Source organism: Zootoca vivipara, chromosome 11 (assembly GCF_965207765.1).
Source record: "Zootoca vivipara chromosome 11, rZooViv2.hap1.1, whole genome shotgun sequence".
NCBI lineage: Eukaryota > Metazoa > Chordata > Lepidosauria > Squamata > Lacertidae > Zootoca > Zootoca vivipara.
The window spans coordinates 7,444,088-7,470,193 of NC_142594.1; the positions used below are offsets into that span (position 1 = coordinate 7,444,088).

Genomic DNA, 26,106 nt, shown 5'->3' on the forward strand with positions numbered 1-26,106 from the left:
TAGAATTTATTTTGTATTTGATTTAGGCTCCCAAATGCATCTAAATATCTTTCCAGTTTGATGGCCTGTGAGATGACTGCAATTGCTTTGCATTCTTCAGAAACCAAGCCACTTCCCAGTCCTCTCACAACATATCCCCTTCTGACCCTATGGACATCAGTGTCAAAGGAACCCAGGGTGGGAGTCTATCCTATGACCCTTGAACATTGTGACAGGGAACACAGGAATGGAGCCTCAAGCTCTCATTGTATTAAGGAATAACAGTCAGCTTAATAAATAAAAAGGAATGTTAGTGAAGATGAGCAATCTTTGAAGAACTGAGCATAATTTTGGTTATATTCTTCACGTGTCTTTCGATGAGATCCCAGAATAGAGAAAATAAACTAACTTGAACTGCACAGTTCTGACACTGCATTCTGCATGTGTCTTTATAGCTCATAAACCATAAATTCCTTCTATCCCAATGTCTTATTATTTTAATGAGTTTTTTGTAGTTAAAAGTAATTGTGAAGTCTTGAAATATTTACTGTTTTCTACTGCACTCTGCTGGAAGTAATTGTGCCACATCTACACACACAGGCCAGAAAACTGAACACTCCAAATGCAATACAATTTATTTGCATCTTGACACTTACTCCTTTCTCAGTAGCTACTAGAGAATTTCAAACTAGATGCCTTAAACTATGTAGACAGACACATTCTAAGTTAGCCTAAATAACTGCTTACAAAACACTGAATTTCTAACTGTTATTCTTCAGTATGTTACATGGCAGTATCAGTACTTCAAACAAATATATGCTTTGATTTCATAATTAAGAACCCATAAATAACCCATAAGTTAAAAAACAAACTTTTTGGAGGGCAGACTATAGGTATTCCAACCATACAATTGTCAAAACAAAAGTTGATATATGCTCATGGGGAATAAATCCATTTGAATAGGTACAGAACCATCAGGAGTCAATAAAAATGTGACAGACTTAATTTCACAATCTTCTAGGAACAACAAGGAAAAATCCTCCATATGCTGGCATTAACCCCAGCGTGCACAATGCGCTTTGAAACTTTCATTAATATATGCTAAAATACTTTAGTTCAATGGCTTGGACAAAAGAGCATGGAAAGACCCTTTTCCTTTCCTTTTTTTTCTTTTTTCTGAATAAATTTAAATATCTCAAAGAGTCTGCAAGGAAAGCAATTAAACAAACATTTCTTTTAAAAAGAATATAAAAAGATCTCGGCATATTTTGTTTATAGATTCTGCTTGTAAAGCAGAATAAATAGAATGACAATTCAAAAATCCTTATGTCGAATAACTACCTGAATTTTTTGATGCTTGGCTTTTTGGACCATTGAACTATTATGCTCTTGGACAATGATGACACAATCCAGCAAAGACAATACATCCACAGAAAAAGCTTCCATGTGTGGATTCCCTGTTGGATAAGGAACTATACATGATGCACTGGGCTGATGCCCAATGCTGTCAGATTCATTATGTTGCAAAACTATATGATCTGGTTATATTATCAACAACCATCAAAGTTGGGAATACTGGCTACTTCATAAATCTTGTGAACACATCTCCCTATGCTCCGTATAACCACATCCTCTATCCCAGGCATCCCCAAACTCCGGCCCTCCAGATGTTTTGGACTACAATTCCCATCTTCCCCGACCACTGGTCCTGTTAGCTAGGGATCATGGGAGTTGTGGGCCGAAACATCTGGAGGGCCACAATTTGGGGGTGCCTGCTCTATCCCTTACATCACAGATGGGAAACTAGATCCAGCCAGCAGACCAGATGCTGGGTTCCCCCCACCTGCTGATCACCTGTGCTGACATCACTTTGATGTCAGGTGCCCATTTTTGCTTCTTAGCATGGCAAGTCGCACTACCAAGTACCGTGTTTCCCCTATTTTTAGACGTAGTCATAATATAAGCCATAGCAGGATTTTAAGCGTTTAGGAAATATAAGCCATACCCCGAAAATAAGCCATACTCCGCGGAGCGAGACCGCTGAGTGCCCCAGCCAGCCAGTGGGACCCAGCACGATGGCAAGAGGAGGAGAAGCAGAGAAAGAAGTCACAGCGAAGAGGGATGTCTGGCAAGCGGCGTGGGCTGCCGCCGAACAGGGCCACCGAGGGGGAGGCAAGGGTGTGCGCGGATCCTCCGGGGCCCCCGCAGGCAGAGCTCAGTGCCGGACCTTGCGCTGGACTCCTGAGGGGGGGAAGGAGAGGGGGCGCGAGAGTCACACTGCTTTTCGGCGGATGCCGCTGCGCGAAGCAGCTTTCCGCGTCTCGGGAGGGAGTTGCGGGCGAAGAGGCGAACAATGTGAGGCTCGAGGTAGGCAAGACGGAGGGGTTAGGAGAACAAAAAGGTTGGGCAGCAGGCGGCTGCATGCACCGTGGCCTCGAGCGCAGGCTGGGGAAGAGGAGGCGAAGGAGGCGCGCTCAGTGGGGGTTGAGGCATGGTGGAGTGCCCCGAGCCTCTGGGAGCCGGCAGGTGGAGGAGGAGGGTTGCCGGGTCGTCACCCAGCAGCATGCGTGGAGCGCCCCGAGCCTCTGGGATTGTTGTTGTTACTGCTGGCTGCCGGAGGCTCGGGGTGCTCTGCACGCGCTGCTGGGTGACGACCCGGCAAGCCTCCTCCTCCTCCTGCCGGCTCCCAGAGGCTCGGGGCACTCCACCATGCCTCAGCCCCCACCGCACTGAGCGCGCCTCCTTCGCCTCCTCTTCCCCAGCCTGCGCTTGAGGCTGTGACGCCAGGGACGAGCGTGCACTCCTCTCGCTGCTGCTGCTGTCCGGGAGAGTGACGAAGCTGAGCGAGATTTCCCCCCCCCCCAGTCCCGTTCCCGTTCCCAGTCCCATGGGGAGGCCTGACATCACCGGGGCCGGAATATGCCCCCCGCTGCCTCTGGCTTCAGCCCCTGCACGCCTTCTCCTGGGGAGCCTCGGCGCGGCGCTTTGCAGGCGGCCCCGGCGGGAAGCCTGCAGCTACGGCGGCGAAGGCGCCTTGTGTGGAGACCCGACCTACCGGGCCATTTGCACGCGCCGCAGACGGGAGCGCATCAATTCCCGCAGGTTGCGCGTGCTCGCCCTGCCTGCTCTCTCCGCAGCCCAGAACCGGCGGCTGCTGCAGTGCAGAACGCTTGGAGAGCCCAGCAGCGCCGCGGAGCAGAGAGCCTGCGAGGAGGGAGAAGGAGCAGTAAGAGAAGGAGGAGGAGGACTCCTCTGTGCTGCTTGGCGGTGGCACATTAGCAGCACGGTCATGGACACCCCGGGATAGGGGCCCTTCCTGACAGGGTGGCTGCGGCCCCTCAGCGCAAGCTGAGACCCAGTGTCAACGGGGTGCCCCCTCCCCAGCCCAGCCTGCTCCATCTGAACGCGGGGAGGGAGGGAAGGCATGGGCGTATGTGTATGTGTGTGTGTGTGCGCGCACACACACACGGTCCAGCCCGCCACAAGTTGTAATACTGTATTATACAAGTACTGTAATAAAAACAGTAATAAATTTTTTTTAAAAAAAGACATCCCCTGAAAATAAGACACTGTGTGTTTTTTTGGGGGGGGGAAAGTTATAAGACGGTGTCTTAAAAAGGGGGAAACACGGTATCATTCAAGCTCAGCCAAGAAGGACTTGAAGTTACTTTCAGCTGATTGGCACAGACTTGGAGCTCAATTTTTTGCAAGGGTAGAACTCAGAACAGCAGCCAATCCCAGCGAGCTTGAAATCAGCACCTATCAGCTGATAGGCGGTGACTTCAAGCGCCACTTTCTGCTACGATTGGCTAGCTACAGGGAATTCAGCTGACAGGGAATTCAGTAGCGCAGCCTATCCCAGCAGGTTGTGACAACAAGCAGCCTTGTCAATGCACAATTAAGAGTGTGCTTTAAGGTTAGTTGTGGAGCGGGTGGGCATGCTTTGCGGGGGAAACAGCCTTACGGGCCAAACTGGGAGCAATGCCAGGCCCAATTAGGCATGCAGGCTGGAGGTTCCACATGCCTGCCTTACATCTTTAGTCTAATGAACAAATATTTGCACTTCAGGGTGCAAACATGTTATGTAAGAGTAGCTGAACTGGTCACAATAAAATAATGTGTTAGCAAGAGTAATTACTAAAGTACAAATAAAACACTGTCCAAGAAAGCTGTGTGAAAGCCGGTACATTCAATTAGCAGCAAAACCACTGGTATCTGAAGAAGTGTGCATGCACACGAAAGCCTATACCCAGAACAAACTTAGTTGGTCTCTAAGGTGGTACTGGACATTTTTAAAATTTATTTCGACAGCAAAACTACTGCACTTGGTACATGAGAACATCACAAATATTTCATGCTTTAAATAGCAATTCTTTCCTTTAAAATGTGTCACATAAAATAGCCAACAATAGGTATTATTTTGTCCAAAACTATACTAAGAAATTTATAAATTAAAAGGTGGGAATTTGTTATTCCCCAATTTTGCCAACTACCATTTACTTTACCACAACTGTATTAGCCCTAACCCCCTAAAATAGCTCTGCTGTATTCCATAATAGGCCAATTAAATGATACATAATAGAGACATGCTGTCAAAATGTAGAAATTACTAGTTATGTGCAAGTAAATGGTAAGGCGCATAAAATGGTGCCAATAGGAATAACTCTGGAGAATAAACTTTGTTCTCATTTGTTTTTTTCCAAGTTTGTGTAGTTAAGTCACCATTTATTCTCCCACATAACTCTACTTTTTGTTTGAAAGGTTTAAACTGGGAAATGATAGCAAAGGTTATTCCTCAGAGATAGCAGCAGCTAGAAGCTTGAGATGTGACTGTGTTGATGTTAAAGAACATAAAACTAGAGAAACAAAAAAAAAAGTTTGATAAAGAAGTGACTTTAAGTTATGTTAAGTTATGTGTACTCTGCTTTTCAAACAAGTTTTTAAGAAGGTTCACTTATTTTACTCCCAAAGAAAATTCAGTCCTATTACGATCCTTTTCCTGCACAGAGTACAATATTAAATTTAAAGTTCAATTTAAAAAAATTAAAACCTCTAATTACATGTACTTATTGTCAATATTAGGGACGCAGGTGGCGCTGTGATCTAAATCACGGAGCCTAGGGCTTGCTGATCAGAAGGTTGGCGGTTCGAATCCCCGCAACAGGGTGAGCTCCCGTTGCATTTCAGCGCACTGCTCTGGTTACTCATGCAGGCCACATGACCCGGAAGCTGTCTGCGGACAAACGCTGGCTCCCTCGGCCTATAGAGCGAGATAAAAGCGCAACCCCAGAGTCGTCCGCAATTGGACCTAATGGTCAGGGGTACCTTTACCTTTATTGTCAATATTAGTTTAACTGTATTTACACGACGTAGAATAGTTGCAAGTATGTTATTCTAGAACAGACACATATTGGTCATTAAGCAGAGAACTACAGACCCAATATTACTTTCTCGAGGTTTCAGGCTTGCTGGAACTACTTTGCTTTTTACTACATCACCCAAAAAAACAGGTGCAAAAAGGTAGCTCAGCTGAGTGGATGTACTCTTAAGAATTAAAGAACAAGGTGTTCTTTAAATTAAATTAAAGAACAAGGTATTCTGAGCATATGCTAGGCCCAGGAATTTGTGTCAGAGGCAATTTGCCATACAGGGAGGGAGGTAACTGCTGGTTGTGTGAAAAGTTTAAAATGACCCCCTGCCCTGGCTTGGGGTTAGGAAACTAGTCTCATGTTTCTATGGGTCCCATGCAATATATTGGGAAATAGCAATGCCTCTTATGAAAGAACAAAGCAACAATAGTGTTTGAAGGAGAACGAGGTGTCAAGATGGAGGATACATTTTTTTAAAAATGAAGCAATTGGAATTACTAATAACACAATCCTATAAAACAACTAATCAAAAGTCAGTCTATTGAGTTCAATAGGACATAAGGGAACCCTGACCATTAGGTCCAATCGTGACCGACTCTGGGGTTGCGGCGCTCATCTTGTGCTATTGGCCGAGGGAGCCGGAATACAGCTTCCGGGTCATGTGGCCAGCATGACAAAGCCACTTCTGGTGAACCAGAGCAGCGCACGGAAACGCCGTTTACCTTCCCACTTGGAGCAGTACCTATTTATCTACTTGCACTTTGACGTGCTTTCGAACTGCTAGGTTGGCAGGAGCTGGGACCGAGCAACGGGAGCTCACCCCGTTACAGGGATTCAAACCGCCGACCTTCTGATCAGCAAGCCCTAGGCGCTGTGGTTTAACCCACAGAGCCACCTGTGTCCCTTCAATAGGACATACTCCCAGATAAATGTGGATAGGATTGCAGCCTAAATGATTATTAATCTATTTCATTTTAAAGGGGTTTTACTTCCTGTGTGTCGAATGCTACCCAAAGGATTATTCTACAGGTTGGAGGGGGAGGAGGTGATTTTTGCTCATTTTTCCTCCTTGCAGACCCCAGGACCATCTTCCACACTGTTCTGGAGGAAGCACAAGGAGAAGAAGGCAATTTGTGAAAACCCACCACACCCTTATTCCAGCAGAAGCTTCCACTAGATCTCAGTGGAGCCTTACCATTCACAGAAGGTTTTCAATCAAGGTTTTTGCCTGTTTTTTATGTAGGTATCTCGTTGCTCAATAAAACATCCTCTACAGTATCTGGTCTTCACAGACCAACACTTTCTCCCTCTCTTTCAAAAATGAGAAATACTTTTGCTATGGGTTTGGGGGGAAGTGCAGAAGATTAATGTAAGAAAATACAAATACAGATAAATGACAAATGATAATATGTCTGTGCCATATATAAAAACAGGATAATTATTTTGAGAAACGTATTCATTCCTTTTATATAGGCAGTGCTTTTTTCTATTAAAAATGTTTAGGGGTACTCTCATTTTGATTCAAGAAAATCACCATTTTATAGTTCAAATCGGGAAAAATAAATACAGAAAATGGACAAAAGTACAAAGATTCACAATATGGGTACCCCTGCATCCCCCCAGAAAAAAGCACTGTATATAGACAAAAATATGCAAAGGAAATTATGTTTCACAGTTCTCTGATTTTAAAAGGGAAGAACAGCATTACAAACGTAGTGTTTTGGAGTGTCTAAAGCAGGCATCCCCAAACTGCGGCCCTCCAGATGTTTTGGCGTACAACTCCCATGATCCCTAGCTAACAGGACCAGTGGTCGGGGAAGATGGGAAGGCCGAAGTTTGGGGATGCCTGGTCTAAAGGAACACAGGCTACATTAAGTGCTTTACAATCCCAATGCTGTTGTTTTTCAAGACAGCTGCATTGCCAATACAAGGCCCTTTTGTGAAAGTAAACCAATCAAGTTGGCACACTGTTCCAATTTCCTTTCTAGGACAAGCCTCTAAAGCTGATAAATATGATACAGCTCAGCTACATCCTTGGCTTCCTATAAATGGAAACAGGATGATCTTACGGATGCAAATGCTATTGCTTGAATATATTTCTGAAATGGAACCAAGTGAAGTCATTTCTCCAAGCTAGAACTTCCAAGTGAATTATTATTTGAGAAAAGCCATTGCTCCAGTTAATTAAGCAAATTTGATAACTGAAGATATATGGATTTATAAATACCTGAAGCACTTAAGACTGGAAGAAAGAAGTTGCAATTTGATTATGACTCCCTAAAAGTAATGAAAAATTTTTAAAAACAACATTGTGCTCAAGGCTGTATGGGGTTGGCTTGAACATTTCCAATATTAAGAACCTAGGCAACATGAAACTTTGCATTTCATTAAAAAAACACACACACCAGTAGATACATCTTATTCATTGAATGCCAATTTTACTCTTCATAAAAAGAAATGTTCTTAACATTAAAAGAAAACTCAACAAAACCTAACATTTTTACAGAGTTGGACATCTGGAGAAATCACCTGAACTTTCTTACTTCCCTATTCACATAGAAATCCAAATACAGAATCAAGTAAGTCCTGATTTAGCTTACTGATAATTATTTTCTCAAACTGCAAAATCACATTGTAACAGTGCACAATCTTCTGACCCTGCCCCCAGCTCAGCTGATTGGAGATTACAGGTCAGCAGCAAGTAGCGAATTGGACTGAGTCCCACTGCTGAGCTGTACATGAAGGAAGAGATCACTCTCTTATTCCATGAACAGCTCAAAATGTTCCTGTGCTGTGACAAAGGGAGCTCCATTCATATACCAAAACATGGAATTAAAGCGAGCTACGCATGGAAGAACAGAGTTGACCCTATTCCTCCCTAGGAAGCTCCCTGCAGTTCTGTGTTGCAAGCTGAATGGAAGGAGCGATTAACGTTATCAGGGGACTGGAGGGACTCTAATACAAGGAAATACTATTTGGGGGGATTTTATTTTAGAAAAATGGAAAGAGAATGAGATTGTAGAGGTCTATAAAATTATGTATGGTGTGGAGTAAGGAGATACAAAGATTTCCTCACAGTACTAGAATGTGGGAGCTTCCAGTGAGATTCAGGACAGATAAACATACTTCTTCATGCAACACTGCAATGTGCTGTGGGATCACTTTAAATTTATGCAGCCTGACAATGTGGATAAGGTGCTTGCTATTGATATATAAAGCTCTTAATGGCTTAGAGCAGGGGTAGGCAACCTAAGGCCCATGGGCCAGGTGCGGCCCAATCGGCTTCTCAATCTGGCCCGTGGACGGTCCGGGAATCAGCGTGTTTTTACATGAGTAGAATGTGTCCTTTTATTTAAAATGCATCTCTGGGTTATTTGTGGGGCATAGGAATTCGTTCATATTTTTTTCAAAATATAGTCCAGCCTACCACATGGTCAGAGGGACGGTGGACCGGCCCAAGCCTGTTAAAGGCTGCTGACCCCTGGCTTAGAACCAGTTTACTTAACAAATTGCCTTGCCCCATACATACATGCCTATTCAGCCATCTCAGTATTTGGAACTTGAAACCTTTACAAGTGCCACATAATGTTCATTCTACATTAGTAGCACGAGTGTTTTGGAATTCCCTACCTATTAACATTAGGCAGGCACCCAGACTATATTGTTTTAGATCCCACCGAAAACTTGTTTCAGCAAGCCTACACATTCATGTAACTTAGTTATTTATATTTGTTTTAAAAGTTTGGCTGATTTTGTGTTTTAATTGTGATGGCTGTTTGTAAGTTGTTGGGGTTTTTTCAATTGTTCTGTAGATTTTAGCTCTGCTTTATTTGTGCATTGCTTAGAAAGCTCCTGATTAAACAGCTTATAAACCTTCTAATAAATAAATAACTTTTTTTAAACCTGAGTTTGCTACCACACAAATGGTGATAGCTACCAGTTTAGTTGGCTTTAAAGGTGCAACAGAGATGGTTCATAGAGAAAGTTCATAGAGATGGAATCTATCAATACTTATTGGCCATGATTTGTTATACAGTATGCACTTCCAGGTTCAGAGGCAGAATGCCAATGAGTAACAGTTTCTGGGGAGTAACAACAGAAAAGGTCTAATGCTTTCATGCCCTGCTTCTGGATTTTCCAAAAGTTCCTAGTTTTCCCCCACAGGAAATGAGATTAACCTATAGTCTGATATGGCAACACTCATGTTCTTTAGTGAGGCAGAAACTCAAACTGTATTCCATCTTGCAACAGTATATCAGTTGATTTGCTTTCAATTACTTCAGCTATTGCCTTTGAAAGACCCAGGATGTAAATACATTTGCAAAAGGAGACTGTTCGTCTCGAGATTATTTTGTTGTGGATGTTACATCAGTTAAACCATTCCATCAGTTTACAGTATACCATAAATGTTTACATGAGCTCTGAACTATAAAATATTTTCACATAACTATTTCAGCTTGGAAAGAATGATGCACTGTCAAAGTTTGCGAGAGCCTCTGAGTAGCAATTCAGTATCTGAAGATCAAATAAAAAAACCACTACAGATCATCTGGAAAGTTGCAGGGAATATTAGCTTAAACAAATTACTGTTCCATGGTCTCTCAGCTGGTAAATGTAACCAGGAAGGTACCGCTTATGTATTTTAAAACTATATGTTTAGCGTGGGGGGAGACATTAAAGAGTCAGGCTCATAACCCAACTATACTGACCTGTCTGTAAGTTCCCTCTAACAAGGTGTCCAGATGTTGTAGAGGAGCTTGGGTTTTATCTTTAAACCGCGTCAGCAGTCGCCGTTCAATAGCTCTAAACTGTATGGCTCGTTCAGATAATAGTTGCTCATATTTAGTAGCATTCAAGCGCAGCTACAATTAAGCAGGTTTTTGAAGGAAAAAGTTAAAAAGTATTCCAAAATGCAATAATATTTCCACATGACACATTTATAACAAACAGGTGGAGAACAACCGCATTTCTGGAAGTTTTGCTGTGGCGATTCGCAGAGTGCTTTTCTATGGCAACATAGTCAGTCTGAAGACCGGTAATTTCACACTCATCATCAGATCAACTAACAGGCTAGAATAATGCCAGGTATTACCAAAACTGAAATAATTGTTGACAGTGAAGGCAATCTACAGTAATGCATGATAATCTTACCATGAGTTTTCATGACAGAGGTGAAATTATCTCGTCATCAGCAGGTTATGACTTATTTCAGTACACTGGATCTGCAGCACATATGCTCAATGATATTTTACTAGCTGCAGCAGAAATCAGACACAGTATTTTAAAATGTTTAAAACACTGTCTTTAAGAATAGGTTTTTATTTTTAGGGGAGGGCAATTTTTAAAAATACGTATCTTAACTATATATATCAAATGTCAATCCAATATCAAAACAACTCATATTCCTGTCTATAATGACTGTGCAAAGTGTTTCTAAGAGTTTTGAAGAATATGTTAATATACTATTGGTTTGGCAAAGATTATTAGAAATGAGATGCTGACTTTAACATCAGCAGTGATATAATCTCCATTACTCTTTAGAGAAACATGTATGAAGCCATTAAGGGATTGATGATGGGCCACCATAAGCCTACATACCATGACTGCAGCCCTTACATAAAAGCACTGATTTATCAAAATGCAGCCTGTGTAAAAAGCACTTCTTCAAATTTAAACAATTACAACAGCTCAAAGTAACAACTGAAAAAGTCACCAGCCAAATGTCATTACAAAATCACAAATATTAATATGCATACCTCAAAATGATGATCAATAATTTCAAAATATTCTTGTAAGGGGATTGGGCCAGAAAAAGTACATGCAAAGTCTTTGCAGTTTTGTTTCCTAAAATGTTCTTCAAGACGAACAGTGAGTTCTTTCACAATTAGCCAAAGGTCTTCTAACTGCTCACTTTGAATTCTGTAACGCTCTTGAAAATGAAAAGCAAAATAAAAATTAGTATCTGATTCACTATCAGTTACTAAGTATGGCCATTTTTTATTTTAAATGAATTTAGTTAAACACAAGACAGAAAAAGACAAACAATAATAAAAAAACAATATAAACTGAAGACTACAGGAGCAGAGCGTAAAGGTGATGTGCACATGTACATACAGCCATACTTGAAAGCAGTTCTACTTACGTTGTTACTACTATTATTATTACTATTATTATTATTAGTTTAATGAATATAGTATCTCTTGATTCCACCTGTGAGAATTCTGTGTTCATAATTTAGCATGTTTAATAGTTCCCCTTTCCCCATCTCTTCCACCAATAGCATTGATTTTAATAAACACTTTTTCAGCAATATGGTGGGAATTCTGTATCACAATTATCACAATTACAAACATGCTTTAAGGAATTCACTATTGTTAATTACATTGAGATGCCTGCTGCAATTTTGCCTTCCTTCCTTGCTCCAAATTCTGAGGACATTCTCCAGTAGCAAACTAGAGAATGAAACCACTTTTAATATTTAGTGCTTTCAGGAATCAGGTAAACAAGCATTGGTTTTTTCACGAACCAGGGGTACTTCCCCATCAAATCCATTCCATCATTTTTGTTCAGGGGTGACTTCACACATACACACACATCTGTCAACAGAGGGCAATACTTAATGCATGTGATGAAGTGAACACTAGCCTACAAAAGCCTATTACAATAAGAATTCCTAATTTTAAGGTGCCACAAGATTCTCTGTGATTTAGGCACCAGGCAAAAACATTCCTCTCCTTCCAGTCTTTTGGCTAATTAAAAAGGGGGCCTTTTAAACTAGGGGTGTATTGTTTTTGTTTGTTATTATGGTGTGCATTGTTGTATTTTTGTACTGTAAACTGCATTTTTGTACTGATCTTCGGATGTAGGGTGGTATAGAAATTTAATTAATTCATTTATTTATTCTAACAAAAACACTTATTTGGAAGTTGTTAGTTCACATGGATTTCAAGCTCTGATTTCCAGCTTAAAATGGTTAATGTTAATGCTAACCAATGGATCATGGTTCAATAAATTTGAAGAGGCAGGAGGAAGGGGCATGTGCGTCCAAGGGTTTCTCCCAATCTCAATCATGGTTAAAAGATAGGAGACCTGTTTGCATTGACCCTAACACATCAACAGTTCAGAACAAGTATCAAAATTTTACATCCAGGACATTTGAAATTAAAAACTGAACAATCCAGGGTATGCTCATGCTCAGTTGATATCTGCAATACAATATGGAAAAATCCCTTTAAAAATTCAGCTTCGAAAAATGCTACCATATTGGAAAATGGCAGCTCTCTCTTTCCATTTAGCTAAAAGGACCCACACCTCTGAAACAAGTGTGATATACCTGAAATGAATTGAGCATTCTCACATTCAGAATCATCAGATGATCTCAAAGAAGAATTCTGGGTAGGATTTTAAAACCTAACGTTTATTAGGTCTTTCCATATCTCAGCTATCAAAATAATATGCCCTGCAATTTTCTATGACCAGGTAAAATTCAAATCTCATTGGACTATAAAGGATCTTAATAGAGAAAAGTCTCTGAAGTGCATATCCATCTTAAAGAGCAAAACATCATAGCTACCAAGGAGTGGGATTCTGCATCTTATATCATGAAAATTAAATGTTTTGTGGTTGATGGAGGCTTCATGCATATCATCCCTTAATGAAAATGGGCTAATGAAATGGCCAAGTATACAGCAATAGAAGTTTCAAGCCAATTCTGAAAATGCTATGTTTATAGTAAACTTTTCAATGTATGTAAGAGACAGTTGTGAGGAAAAATAAGAGGAAGGGTGGAAATGAGGAGGGGATATTTTTAAAAAACTTAAAAGTTTTAGAAGTTTGGCCAAGTTTTTATTTTTAAAAAATATGAGGCTTATAACTTTACTTATTAAGCAGTTCATAAGATTAGTAATCCAAGATTGTATAACATTTCTACTGGCACAGTTCCCAGAAAATGCATTTCATAGATGGGACAATGACAAATTATATTTACAGTGTACAAGGAAAATAGGCAGGTTTCATATAAAAGCATGTCCTTTTAAAAGCCTAAAACCATTTGTTAATGATAACATACAATCTTATTTTCATTATGCTAGAAATATATCTAGGAATAATGACCAGACATTTTGAACAAAACCTCCCTCATCAAAAATTGGTCCCTGAGTCAAATTTAGCCCCCCCCCCCAAAAAGAGGTCATCAGTGGTTTTAAAATTGTATTGACCAGCAGGAAAATATAGCAGACAACTCAACTGAAGTGGAAAGGTAGGATAAAACTAATGGCTTATTTGATCTATTACAAAGAGAAAGAAAACTCTGAAAAAATCTACAGCATATTAATGAAATGGAGTTCTTTATTTTCACAATTCTGCTGAAAACAGCAAAATAGTAACTGTTACTTACATGCCTACATTCTAAGATTATGAATACAGGTATGTTTGAGGAAAGCAGCTTTCCCCTCAAAATATTAAATATTAAATTTTATACAGAAGGACAGATGGCACACGAGCTGTTGACAAGCATTCTAAGTCATGTTTGGGTAAGCCCAGACCATGTTCAATACTGCTAAACAGCTAATTGTTTTAAAGAACCTATGGGATATTATGAATACCACAAGCACCCATAAATCACTATTCAGCAATGAAATACTTATTGAAAGTTGGATGAAGGGGCATATTTTTCAAGAATTTTAGTAAACAGTTATTTCTGTGTCAAGAGACCAAAAAGTTGTCCCCTCCTGGGGTCTCTGACACGGTTAAGCAACTTGTGAACGTAGGAATCAATCTCTCACCCAAAAGCCACATAAAAGCCCTAATGGGCATGGGATATAATTATTTCTGAGACAGTTGTAATTTATAACTGAGAGTTTTATCCAACTGCTGGTGGAAATTTACGTTCAGCATGAGAGCTGCTTTCTGGTTTGGGAGTTGGACTGGATCAACCTCAAGGTACCTTCCAGTTCTACAAGTCTATGAACTTAGTGTCAAATGTAAATTATTCTCCCAACTGAAATCCTTACAGAATCCCAGCTGGTAAAAGAATGAAGTAGCAGCATGGGTACACGGGTAAGAGTAAAGGTTTTATGGTGCAGCAATTTCTAGACAGTATTGCATCAAACGCTAGGCTATGCTTCAAGCATCTGTACTGTGGGAAAGCTTATACTGAGATTGCAAGCATCAAGCCAGGTCTATAAATAAACAAACCCAAATGGAAAAGAAAATTATTAGTGGGAGAAAAGATGGGAAGATAAAGCTCCCTGTTCAAGCTAAAAGGTTACAATACACTTCAGCTAGCCAATGCCTCTGGTGGGATACTTAAAGCTTCTTTTCCTTTCATTAATAAATGAACACTTATTCCCATCAGCTGAGACCTTGTTTGCACATGTATATCATTTAAGCTACCAATTCTGTAAAACAAGATTCCAAATAACAAATTCTAATTTTAGCTTATACGTAAAACTATTTACAAAAAAAAATTACAAGTCTTCTCAGATCTTTGTTATGATGGAATGTTCCAGTTACTTCAACTGTTTAAATTTTTTTTATTGTCAAACAAATATTAAAAATTATCATGCAACACTCCAAGAATGTTCACACAACCAAACACAAACAAAAATGAAGCCTGCAAAAAGTAAACTAATTGATACCATGAGAGTCACTGAATAACTACTTGTCCAGATGTTTCCCATCACAGGATTTATGGTGAAAGATATTATGGTCTTTTACAGCTTGAGAATTCTTGACATCCGTGCGAATAGAGGAAAGCTCATGCCACCAAACTTAGATAATTCTTCACAGCATTCTAGAATCTAAACAACGAGCTGAAAGGCCCCGAGGCTCAGGACTACTGGATTGGTTCCACTGGTGCACCCACACAGTCCTGACACCATCCCAGTAAGTAGCAAAGATGCTGCTGTCAGGACGGCAGCAACATGGCACCATCCCACTGCACCAGCTGCTCCTGAGGACTCAATCTGCACACTTTAAACAGGTTTACATAGACTACAGATTTAAAACAAACGCCAAACCCTAGTTTCACATACTAGTTAACAGTACACCACAAGGGTTGTAAATGTATTGTCTGTCAAAAGCATATTTTTCATATTTTGAAACAGACAATCAAGTAGGGTTTCCGGTTCTTGTTTTATTACGGATGTTCTGCAGTTTGATTAATTACTTGTTAATTTGTATTTTTTGTTTGAGTTTTGCTTTATTTCCTGTCGACTGCTTTGAGGCCCACCAAATGGAGGAAAAGTGGCATATGAATTCCACAACAACAACAACAACAACAAAGGCAGGAATGAGAGAAGGGAAAGAGAAGGAGGAACAAAATACCGGTAGTTGGAATTCAGTCATGAAACAGTGGCCAGATCCTATTGATTAATAATAATGCTTCTTCGGGATTGTTGAATTATGGCTTCTTCTTTTTTAAAAAAGCTGTAACCATAGCTGCCAAGTTATCCCTTTTTAAAAGGGATTTTCCCTTATGCTGAATAGGCTTCCTCGCGAGAAAAGGGAAAACTTGGCAGCTATGGCTGTAACCAATTTCTCAATGACACAATTACAAGCTCCTGGACCCAGCCTGATATTGCTTCCCTACTAGATTTACTAAGCCATGAAGGACAAAAGCCTAGGATACAAGTGCTGAGCAAGCTGAACCAAGCTTCTTGCCAACATCCTTGGAAGCCAGTAACTGAAAAGCAGAACAGGATTTAGTGAACAGGGACATTCTGTGGCAGAAAGAAGTCCACAATCAGAATCAGAAGTTGAAGCAAGAGAGGAGGGAGGCCAAGAGGCAGAGATGAGTCTGGCTGGTGAAGAAGAAGTCTCTCCCTAATGCTGCGACAAGCTCCCCTCCTCCTGGTCCTCCAGAACCAAAAGAGGTATGAAGAGGGAGGAGCAAAGACAAGCATGGCAGTGGAGTCCAATTGCTTGGGGAAGACCCAGGGGGAGGGGGAGACCTATGCAACTGTGGGAATGTGGGGAGCTTTAGTCTCCACAACTGCCTCATAGGGACAAGAGTTACTGTGCTCATTAGGCCTGGCACTCGTGAGCAGACCTTGTATCTTCTAATAAAGAGTTAACTTCACTTACTCCATGTGGTTTGACACCCACCCGTCACACTGTGGACAAAAGTATTGCACAAACTCTATCATGTGAAGATCTCATCCATAACTTCAGTTCAACAAGGTACTTACGCGATGTTTTTGAAGCAAGTAATGTGACTCGGGAGCCACCTAATAATTGAAACCCTAAAGCATTTAGCTGGTCTTCATCAGCCTGATCAGCAAAGTCTGAAATTAAATTAAATTAAATGTATAATTTACACAGTTTTCCATACCATTAACACTGCACCCATAAATCTACTTAGATTTCAAGTTTACAGTAGACTTCATATTGCAAATAATTTTGGGTGAGAATGTGCCAATGCATTGTTTCTTATACATTATGCCACTGCACCACAAAGTCCCATTATCTATCAGATATAAGCATTCATGCTGGTTTTACAACTATCTGCTCATATATAAATTGCATCTAACCAAGACCATAAACTCTATACAATGGATTGGATTCCCAAGTGTGGGTAACATCATATCCACAGCAAACCAAATTGACCAACCTATACCAGTAGTTATTTAAATGGTGCATATATTAGAAGCAAAACATATCAATGTATTTCAGTACTGTGTGATAAGAATTTCACATAAAAACTTTCCATGTGGTAAAACAACTTAATAATAAAGCTAACAAAACTTAAATGGGTTTTGACAAAATTCTAAATGTACAAACTACATTGAGAAACCAATCCAGATACAGTCAAAATGTTTCTTTCATTCAAGCTTTTAGATAACAAATGGCTCATTACTCAAGCATTTTAGGTAAACCAATCATGTCAGTCGTGTATCCTTAACTGACGTTCTACCTGGGAAAAGGGTAACAAGGCTGACTGGAGGCTTGTTGGTATCAATAGTTAACTTCTGGTTTGCTGTCTTTGAAGGATGAGCTGGAGCGCAAACTAACCGCAATGGTAATCGAAATTTGCACTGGGAAACTCTTGGTGCACCTGAAACAGATCATATTAGGTATAAGGCTTTGTTTAGGGTAACTACAGAAAATAAAAGATCTGCAGGATCATACATATCATATAAATGAAAATCTGCAACAAGAAAATAACTGCAGTAAAAATCCCAAATATTAAAACAACTTCTATCTTTAAAAAGGAAGCAAGATTGCACAGATATTTTCTTAAATGTTAATCTTCTGACCTCAAAATACACAGCAATTTCCTGGCATTATGCTGAGCATCTGAATATCTTTGCACAGGAGTTCAGTAATTTTTCTCAAATAATTATTATTTTGGTTTATTAACTTTCATCAGCAGTCAATCAGGTATAAAAACAAACAAAATCATTTATGCAGATTGTAAAATATCAATAAAATGTAAAATATGTAATGATCAATAACCAATTAATCATTCTAATCGGAATTTCATTAGCTGGATAACTGTACCAGAACTATGTAAAAATACAAGCACGCACACACGTACAAGCAAGCAAGTCAGTTCCTGGGTTCCATTTTAGCATGAAAGACTAAGCAAATAAGAGCAGGCTTAGTGGCTCCCATTGACTTCAATGGGATACAGTAAATGGACTGCAATGGTCAAGACCATTCAGAGAGGAATAAAATCTTTTTTTTTCCATAGACCATGGGTCACCAAGGCGGTGGGCTCATATTCTTTCCTGCGAGTGGCAACCATTCAATTACCATATATAATTGAAAGTAAAGTGATGCATTTTGACATTATTGCATCCCTTGATCCAATGCTACATTTTCACTGACCCAAAGCAATGAAAGTCCACAAGTTATCACACTTCTAATTGACAATTACAGGCTAACCTGGATTTTATTATATTCGCTTATGAATACTTAAATGGCTACACTATTCCTAAAAGAAATTAACATCAAAGTAGAGTTAACATTTGGGTTACTTATGCCAGCAAACACAATAAGGATTCCAGTAGCACCTTATTTCAGTAGCAGTTCACAGGCATATATTAAACAGTGGGGTCAAATGTCATGAAATGAAGAGAAAAAAATCAGAAAAATCAATTGAAATTTGAATATACAAGAAACAAGCAGTTTTCCCTTTTTAAAGTTACAACAATGGTATTTGGTGACAGTCATCTTTGTTGTTGTTGTTTAGTCGTTTAGTCGTGTCCGACTCTTCGTGACCCCATGGACCATAGCACGCCAGGCACTCCTGTCTTGCACTGCCTCCCGCAGTTTGGTCAAACTCATGTTCATAGCTTCAAGAACACTGTCCAACCATCTCGTCCTCTGCCGTCCCCTTCTCCTAGTGCCCTCAATCTTTCCCAACATCAGGGTCTTTTCCAAGGATTCTTCTCTTCTCATGAGGTGGCCAAAGTATTGGAGCCTCAGCTTCACGATCTGTCCTTCCAGGGAGCACTCAGGGCTGATTTCCTTCAGAATGGATAGGTTTGATCTTCTTGCAGTCCATGGGAGTCTCAAGAGTCTCCTCCAGCACCATAATTCAAAAGCATCAATTCTTCGGCGATCAGCCTTCTTTATGGTCCAGCTCTCACTTCCATACATCACTACTGGGAAAACCATAGCTTTAACTATACGGACCTTTGTCGGCAAGGTGATGTCTCTGCTTTTTAAGATGCTGTCTAGGTTTGTCATTGCTTTTCTCCCAAGAAGCAGGCGTCTTTTAATTTCGTGACTGCTGTCACCATCTGCAGTGATCAAGGAGCCCAAGAAAGTAAAATCTCTCACTGCCTCCATTTCTTCCCCTTCTATTTGCCAGGAGGTGATGGGACCAGTGGCCATGATCTTGGTTTTTTTGATGTTGAGCTTCAGACCATATTTTGCGCTCTCCTCTTTCACCCTCATTAAAAGGTTCTTTAATTCCTCCTCACTTTCTGCCATCAAGGTTGTGTCATCTGCATATCTGAGGTTGTTGATATTTCTTCCGGCAATCTTAATTCCGGCTTGGGATTCATCTAGTCCAGCCTTTCGCATGATGAATTCTGCATATAAGTTAAATAAGCAGGGAGACAATATACAACCTTGTCGTACTCCTTTCCCAATTTTGAACCAATCAGTTGTTCCATATCCAGTTCTAACTGTAGCTTCTTGTCCCACATAGAGATTTCTTAGTGTCATCTTAGTGTTGCTAAGCTAATTGGCATCTGCAGTGGAACAGAGTAAGGGCCAACCAACCAGCAGCTCACATTTATATGTTTTGACTTTAAAAAAAACAACAATCACTAACTTTGATTTTGATTCAGCCTATCATTCACTTACCCTCTGGGTTGAGATCTACCATAACGTCAGTGAAAGCAAAAGAGAAAGAAAAGAACAAAATACAACTAATAACAGAAATTCAACAAAAATCTAATAACTTAGAATGAAAGAGAAGCCTAGCTTCCTTAAGTAAGATGTAGGCTACGTTGCTCCTCCACCACCTCTAAGACATGGAACATAAGATGTTGGACAGAAAGCTGAGAATATGATGAAGGAAAGCAAAGAGCAATGAAGAGGACTAATGGAGAACCCATGCCAGGAGGAAGAGAAGTTAAGAATCAAACACAACAGTGCAGGTCCCACTGAAATATACAGCAGCATTAGTTAAAGGGCTACCTGAAGTGGAAAAAAATGTTTTATGGCATGTTGGTGAGATATCTTAATTTATCTTGGTGTATTCATGATTCTGTCTGTACTACCAATGGCATGCCTGTGGCCCAGAAAGGTCACAGCTTGTGAACAATTATAGCTTGTGAACAATTAGGTATTCTAGGTGTCTAACCAGAGATTGGCAAATGATAATAATAATAATAATAATAATAATAATAATAATAATAATAATTTATTATTTATACCCCGCCCATCTGGCTGGCTTTCCCAACCAAATATTAAAAACAATACAGCATCAAACATTAAAAACTTCCCTAAACAGGGCCCTAAATGAAGGATGGTACCTAATGCAGTATAGGGATCAAATCATTTTTGCTACAGGCAGCCCCCCGCGTACGTGGGGGTTACGTTCCAAGGCACTGTGTGAGCCAGTGAAATTGCGTAAAATTGAAACCCACTGGAAAAGCCTGCAAATACAGTGGTGCCTCGCTAGACGAATGCCCTGCTAGACAAATTTTTCGCTAGACGAATGGGTTTTCGCTAGACGAGGTTGCCTCACAAGACGAATTCGTTTTGCGAAAAAATTGTCTAGCGAATCGCGGTTTCCCATAGGAAAGCATTGAAATTCAATTAATGCCTTCCTATGGGCAAAAATATATATATCAATGCATTCCTATGGGATTCTCAAGACGAATTTTTCGCAAAACGAATTGACTCACAGAACGAATTAAATTCGTCTAGCGAGGCACCACTGTACCATTTGTTACGCTCCCCCTGCCCCCACTCCACCCTTTTAGCAACATTTCACTGCCAGGTTCAGAACAATGCACACATACTGAAAGCATGTAAATGGGGGCCTGCCTATACTCTACTACAGGGGTCGGCAAGGCAACACCGAAAACCGCGTCTGCGCATGTCCGCGGTGTCGGAAATCGCTTCTGCGCAGAAGCAATTTTCGGCATCTGGACATGCGCAGAAGCGATTTCCAGAGCCACGGAAGAGAGTCCCCCGCTGCGCTGGTTTAGCGCAGCATGCGGGGACTTGCCGAGCGGGCGGCTCAATTCAGGGGCAGCTCATGGGCCGGTTAAACAACTCTCATGGGCCGCTTTCGGCCCACGGGCCTTAGGTTGCCGACCTCTGCTCTATCATCTCTATTTTGTCTGGTGGCTAAAGGTCAGAGATAGACATTTTACAAACTGGTCCTTATTTCTGAGATGTGTGGCAACAGAAATAATAGGCGCTCTCCATGATCAGCTTCATAAAATATTCATTATCTGATGTCATTTTTAAGACACAATGTTGATTACTGAAGTAGACAGCTTATTTTCAGTTTCAGATTCTCAAAATGTTGATTGTAGCAATCTTAATGTTAATAGCCAATAACACAAACATCTACTTGTGCAACATTTCTCCCCTCGTTTCTTCAGCCCTCCCCTCATGCCCCCTAGATCTGCTCCAAAGGGCCCACCAATTCTCTGGAACAGATTTTTGAGGTGCACGGGGAACTGCAGAGGGAAGGAAAAGAAGACCGGAAAAGCCCCTCTGTGGGAGTGGATGTCCACTTGCATTATTTTTTAATTATGAATTGCACCTATTTTGGGTTGTTAAACAAGTGTTGTAAAAGCCTCAACCATAATTTATTATCTCATATCACCATGCAGCTTTACTTAAAATGGCAAAAATATATCATTATAAAGAAGGTTTAACTTCCTTGAGTTTTAAGTTTGTGCCTTAGCTCTGCACTTAACAGAGTGATTTTCTCTTAAACTAACAGATAATTTTCATATCAGTCATAGAACGTGATTAGCAAAACTTCCTTTTATGGGTAACAACATGTGTTAGAGCACCATCTCCCAGAGTACAGCTGAAACAAACATTGTGAAATAAGCAGATAATTTTAATACAGTGGCTTCATTGTTGTCTGAGGAATGCTTCACTTCCCAAACATCTTAAGTGCTATTGCTCAGCCAAAATGCAGTGCAGCGTAAGGGAATAACCAGACTTCACAAGCGTTTAACCCTCTGGTTCTGTGCAGGAGTGAACAACAATATTGATAAACTTATTTCTGGATAGCTCCACTTTCATCGAAAGTGCTAAAAGTGTAATTAACTTTTCCAGCTTAGGTTTGAAGAAAATTGATACTTCAGTTGTAGGTGGAAGCTAATAACAGTTGCTTCTACAAACACACTATGACAAATTAATGGTGTTACACAGAATAATGTTACAGGTAGGTAGCCGTGTTGGTCTGACATAGTCGAAACAAAAAATTAAAAAAATTCCTTCAGATGTATCTGAAGAAGCGTGCATGCACACGAAAGCTCATACCTATGACAAACTTAGTTGGTCTCTTTCCATGACATACAGCCGCGCTAAAGCGATGATCGCTCAGAGATTGGGGGATATTGCCAGTCAGGAGGACATAGCCCGCGTGAAATCTGGGATGTTTTTAGGGGAGCAGGTGTGTCGGTCTGCACCAGCCCGTTACCTGGCGGATATCCGCTACGTGGAATACCGCAGACTAATTACTGCAGCTAGACTGAATGTCCTTGATTCAGCGGTTTTGAGGGGAAGATTTTGAGGAGTCCCATACGGTCAGAGAATGTGCCATTGTGCCATTGTGCCTTGGGTGAGGTAGAATCCACAGAACACATTCTACTGAGTTGTCCCTTTTATAATGATTTAAGGCAATATCTTATAGACCCGTATTTATCTCAGTTTAGTTCCCGACTAAGAGAATGGCAGGCAGCATATTTGCTAAACAAGCCCACTGGGAAAATAACCTTCTCAGTGGCTAAATTCTTCTTCCTGGCGCTCAAGTGTTGGAAACGTATAATCGAATGTCTTGATGTGGGTTATCTGTAGCAGGTTTAGAAGCGCGGTCATACCCCATTTATGTATCCCTCTGGTGCCTTCAGTTTTATATGTTTATCTTTGTATTGAGAAATGTTTTTTGTTTCTGACTATCGGTCGAATAAAGTATATTGATTGATTGATTAGTTGGTCTCTAAGGTGCTACTGGAATGATTTTTTTTTATTTTTTGTTTCGACACAGAATAATGTATTTTGAAATGCAAGTTTGAATGAATGAATAATTTATTACGGTCAGAGACCAGCTTTTAAAACACGTTTGGGGGAACAATCCCCAAAGGACAAAACATACATATAAAACTTTATACAATGATAAAATTAGTATTTATAAATACAGTGAGCTAAAAGGTACTTAAAACTTTAAGATAAGCTGCCGCAGAGAACTGGCCCTGGGTTGCTCGGGGAACCGGGTTTAAGGACTTTCAAACGAACTAGTTTGGCTCAGGGGAAGGTCTATGTCTGCAGATCTGAACACAGATTCTGGCGACCGTCCGGGTTGTCTTCTCATCTTTGCCTAATATGAGCTTTTATTTGTTTTTCTGTGAGGTCAGCTAGCCTCACCAGCGTGGAATCAAGGATCTCCCTACGTGTTTCTTCATAGAAGGGACATCTAAAAAATAGATGCTCTGGGCTTCCTATTTTCCCCAATGAACAGGCGCAGAGTCTTTGGGTGTATGGGACTTTTTTGTAAGATCCTTCCAGGACTGGCGAGGGCAGGGCTGAGCTTCTGGCGAGTGTGAAAGCCCTTCTTGCGTTTTTGGCTAAAAGGAAGGAGAGGTTAGCTGCCAGAGTGGCTATATATCTCTCTGGTTCTCCTATTTTATAGTCAGGGCATCTGAGCAGTCCTGTTGTCTCTCTATGTCTATGATTCTTTGTCTAACTGTGGCTTTTGCTTGGCCCAACCCCAGACTTAAGAGGGTTTGGGGAGCAAAACCCATTTTCTGGAGGGTGTTCAGGACTGCTGTCAGCCAGTCTGACTGGAACTGGTCGCAGAGGATCTGCTTCTTGATGGAGCAGATTTAATGTCAGCCATTTGTAAATTGGTGTTAGGCAGATGAAAGCCTCCACTCTCATTGTCCCCGTTTCTAGTCTGACCCATGCGAATTGGAACGCATCTGGGGACTTGTAGAAGAGCTCTAAGAAATTTGGATTGCACACGCTCCAGGGGGGAGAAGGTAGAATGCAAGTTTAACAATTGCAGTTAAAAACTTAAACAGTTGACGCCGCCCCTCCCCATTTATTCAAATTTTCATAATATTTACCTGTTGCTGTGTTATATGAAGCTAGAGCGGTACCTTCCAGATCTGCTGGTGAGATATTCCCCTTTAGAAAGGCAGAGAGTACAACTGTTTTAGATACAGATGACTCTGTAAACACAGATAAAGACAAAAAGGTCAACTGGGGGGGAGGGGAGAGATTTCATGTAATTCTACAAAACCATTTCTAAGGAAATATTAATTGAATCATAGATCATTATTTGTTAACACCCCCCCCAAAAAAAAGTACATGCAGTACTATCCATCTATGAACAATGCATATTTAAAATTCTTAAATGTGTGGAAACAAAATTTACTCAACAATCAATTTCTTAATTCCCACAGAAACACCATAGAAGCCTAGCAATCAGCCTCTTGAGCCATCTAATTCTAGTACCTTAGTTTTCTGGCCTCCTGGACAATTTGATGCAATCTGGATTTAGAAGTATCACAAGCTTATCATCTATAATTATGTCCCTCAAAGTATATATCTAGAACTATACAACATAGTCTTTTTTGCCAGATATCAATACACGACTTTCAGATTTGCAGAATTCTTTGGCAAAATTGCTCAGGTCACTGCTATGTCATTACTTTTATTGTTGTTGTTTTTATTGACAGTTGACTCATTTAATCTTTTTCCTGTTTGCAACCACCTTGTGAAACCATATGAAAGGCAGTGCAATCTGCTTAAGTAAAGTAATGAAACTGAATTTAAAAACACTTTCCCACAAAACTTTCAGTTCTGGTACTACCGGCAAAATACCTATGACAAAATCCTGTGGTGCCACTAAGAAATTAACATCAAACATACACGAAGCTATGAACAAATTGGGTGTTATCGCTGGAATGCCCCGAGGTACATCATGAAGTTTCTATGTTATTTGAAAATTAGCTCACTGGCCACAGGGAGTTTCTGAGCGACAGTTCTATCCTGGCAGAATTTCCTAAAAGTACTCTGAGCTGCTATGAAACCACTGTACAAAGTAGGAAATTTCCAAGCAAAAGGACAATATTTGGACTGCAAACTTCTGCTAGCGATCTACACAGAATTGACCTACATATTTCTAATAATAGAATTATTACCCTCATTCCAAAGAGATACTTTAGGTGACTCAAGGGTGTAGGAATATCTAATGGGAGGTTTTTGTTCTGTTTAAGACCCAGTGCCATATCATAAAATGCTTTTGAAAGTCTTATCAAGTTTCAAAAGCAATTAATCTTGTGAACTGGGAAATACAAGCCCAAAGCCTGACTCTTTGGTGTAGGGAAGCGACCACTGTCCTCGCGGTAAGGGTGTTTCGGAGGAAGCACTAGGACAACACCAAGTGAGATGTAGTCAAGTATGTACGAATACCTGATGCTCAAGTACTACAGAAAAAGCCATTTCCCGTTCCTGGGGAGATGTTGTTGCGGGCTGGGAACAAGCCCTCCCCACATGCGCAGGGCGGGATTGCCCCTGCCCCATTGGATGGGGGCCACGTGACCCTTAGGCCGTCCAATTCAGATGGTCTGGGGCCATGGTGTGGGCTATTTAAACTGCCCACGGCCGAGGACTTGACCCTGTTTTTCTCCCTGCTCGGCCAGTTCTCCCGCCCTCCCACCCTTAGGTTAGGCTCTTTTATTTCTTGACCTTGCTATGGACCTCGGTTGGTTGCCTTGGTTGTCCAAGGGGCCTGGTAGGAATTTTTCCACTTGGCAAATTGGCACTGGCTGGTTTTTTTGCCTACCTTGTAGTAAATCGTACAACTTTGTAAGATTTGGCAGTTAGGCATTGGAGTATTAGGTTGAAGGTGAAGGGACGTAGTGGCCATCACCTACCCCTCCTAATTCAAGAGTATTCCGTTAAAGGAATCTGGGGGGCATGGTCTCCGTCCGAAACCCCAGACGGTGGGCTAGGGCCCCAAGCGGTGACCCTGAGGGACTCCCTAGTTGATGTGCATCAGCAAGGCTCCCCCTACTGGTGGTTAACCCTTCCAAGACTC

The 26,106-nt window shown here is 40.8% G+C and overlaps 1 protein-coding gene across 4 annotated transcripts in view; it reads right to left on the reverse strand.

Moving 5' to 3' along the window:
* Positions 1 to 26,106, reverse strand: part of BBS9 (Bardet-Biedl syndrome 9) — a 223,776-nt gene that overhangs the window by 154,361 nt on the left and 43,309 nt on the right. For all 4 annotated transcript variants that reach the window (XM_035130062.3, XM_088653431.1, XM_088653433.1 and 1 more), the window contains exons 14-18: positions 24,128 to 24,232; positions 17,263 to 17,403; positions 16,538 to 16,633; positions 11,105 to 11,277; positions 10,058 to 10,210 (exon numbers count right to left, since the gene is read on the reverse strand). In XM_035130062.3, the coding sequence (XP_034985953.1) occupies positions 10,058 to 10,210; positions 11,105 to 11,277; positions 16,538 to 16,633; positions 17,263 to 17,403; positions 24,128 to 24,232 (668 nt within the window). The remainder of the gene's footprint in view (positions 1 to 10,057; positions 10,211 to 11,104; positions 11,278 to 16,537; positions 16,634 to 17,262; positions 17,404 to 24,127; positions 24,233 to 26,106) is intronic.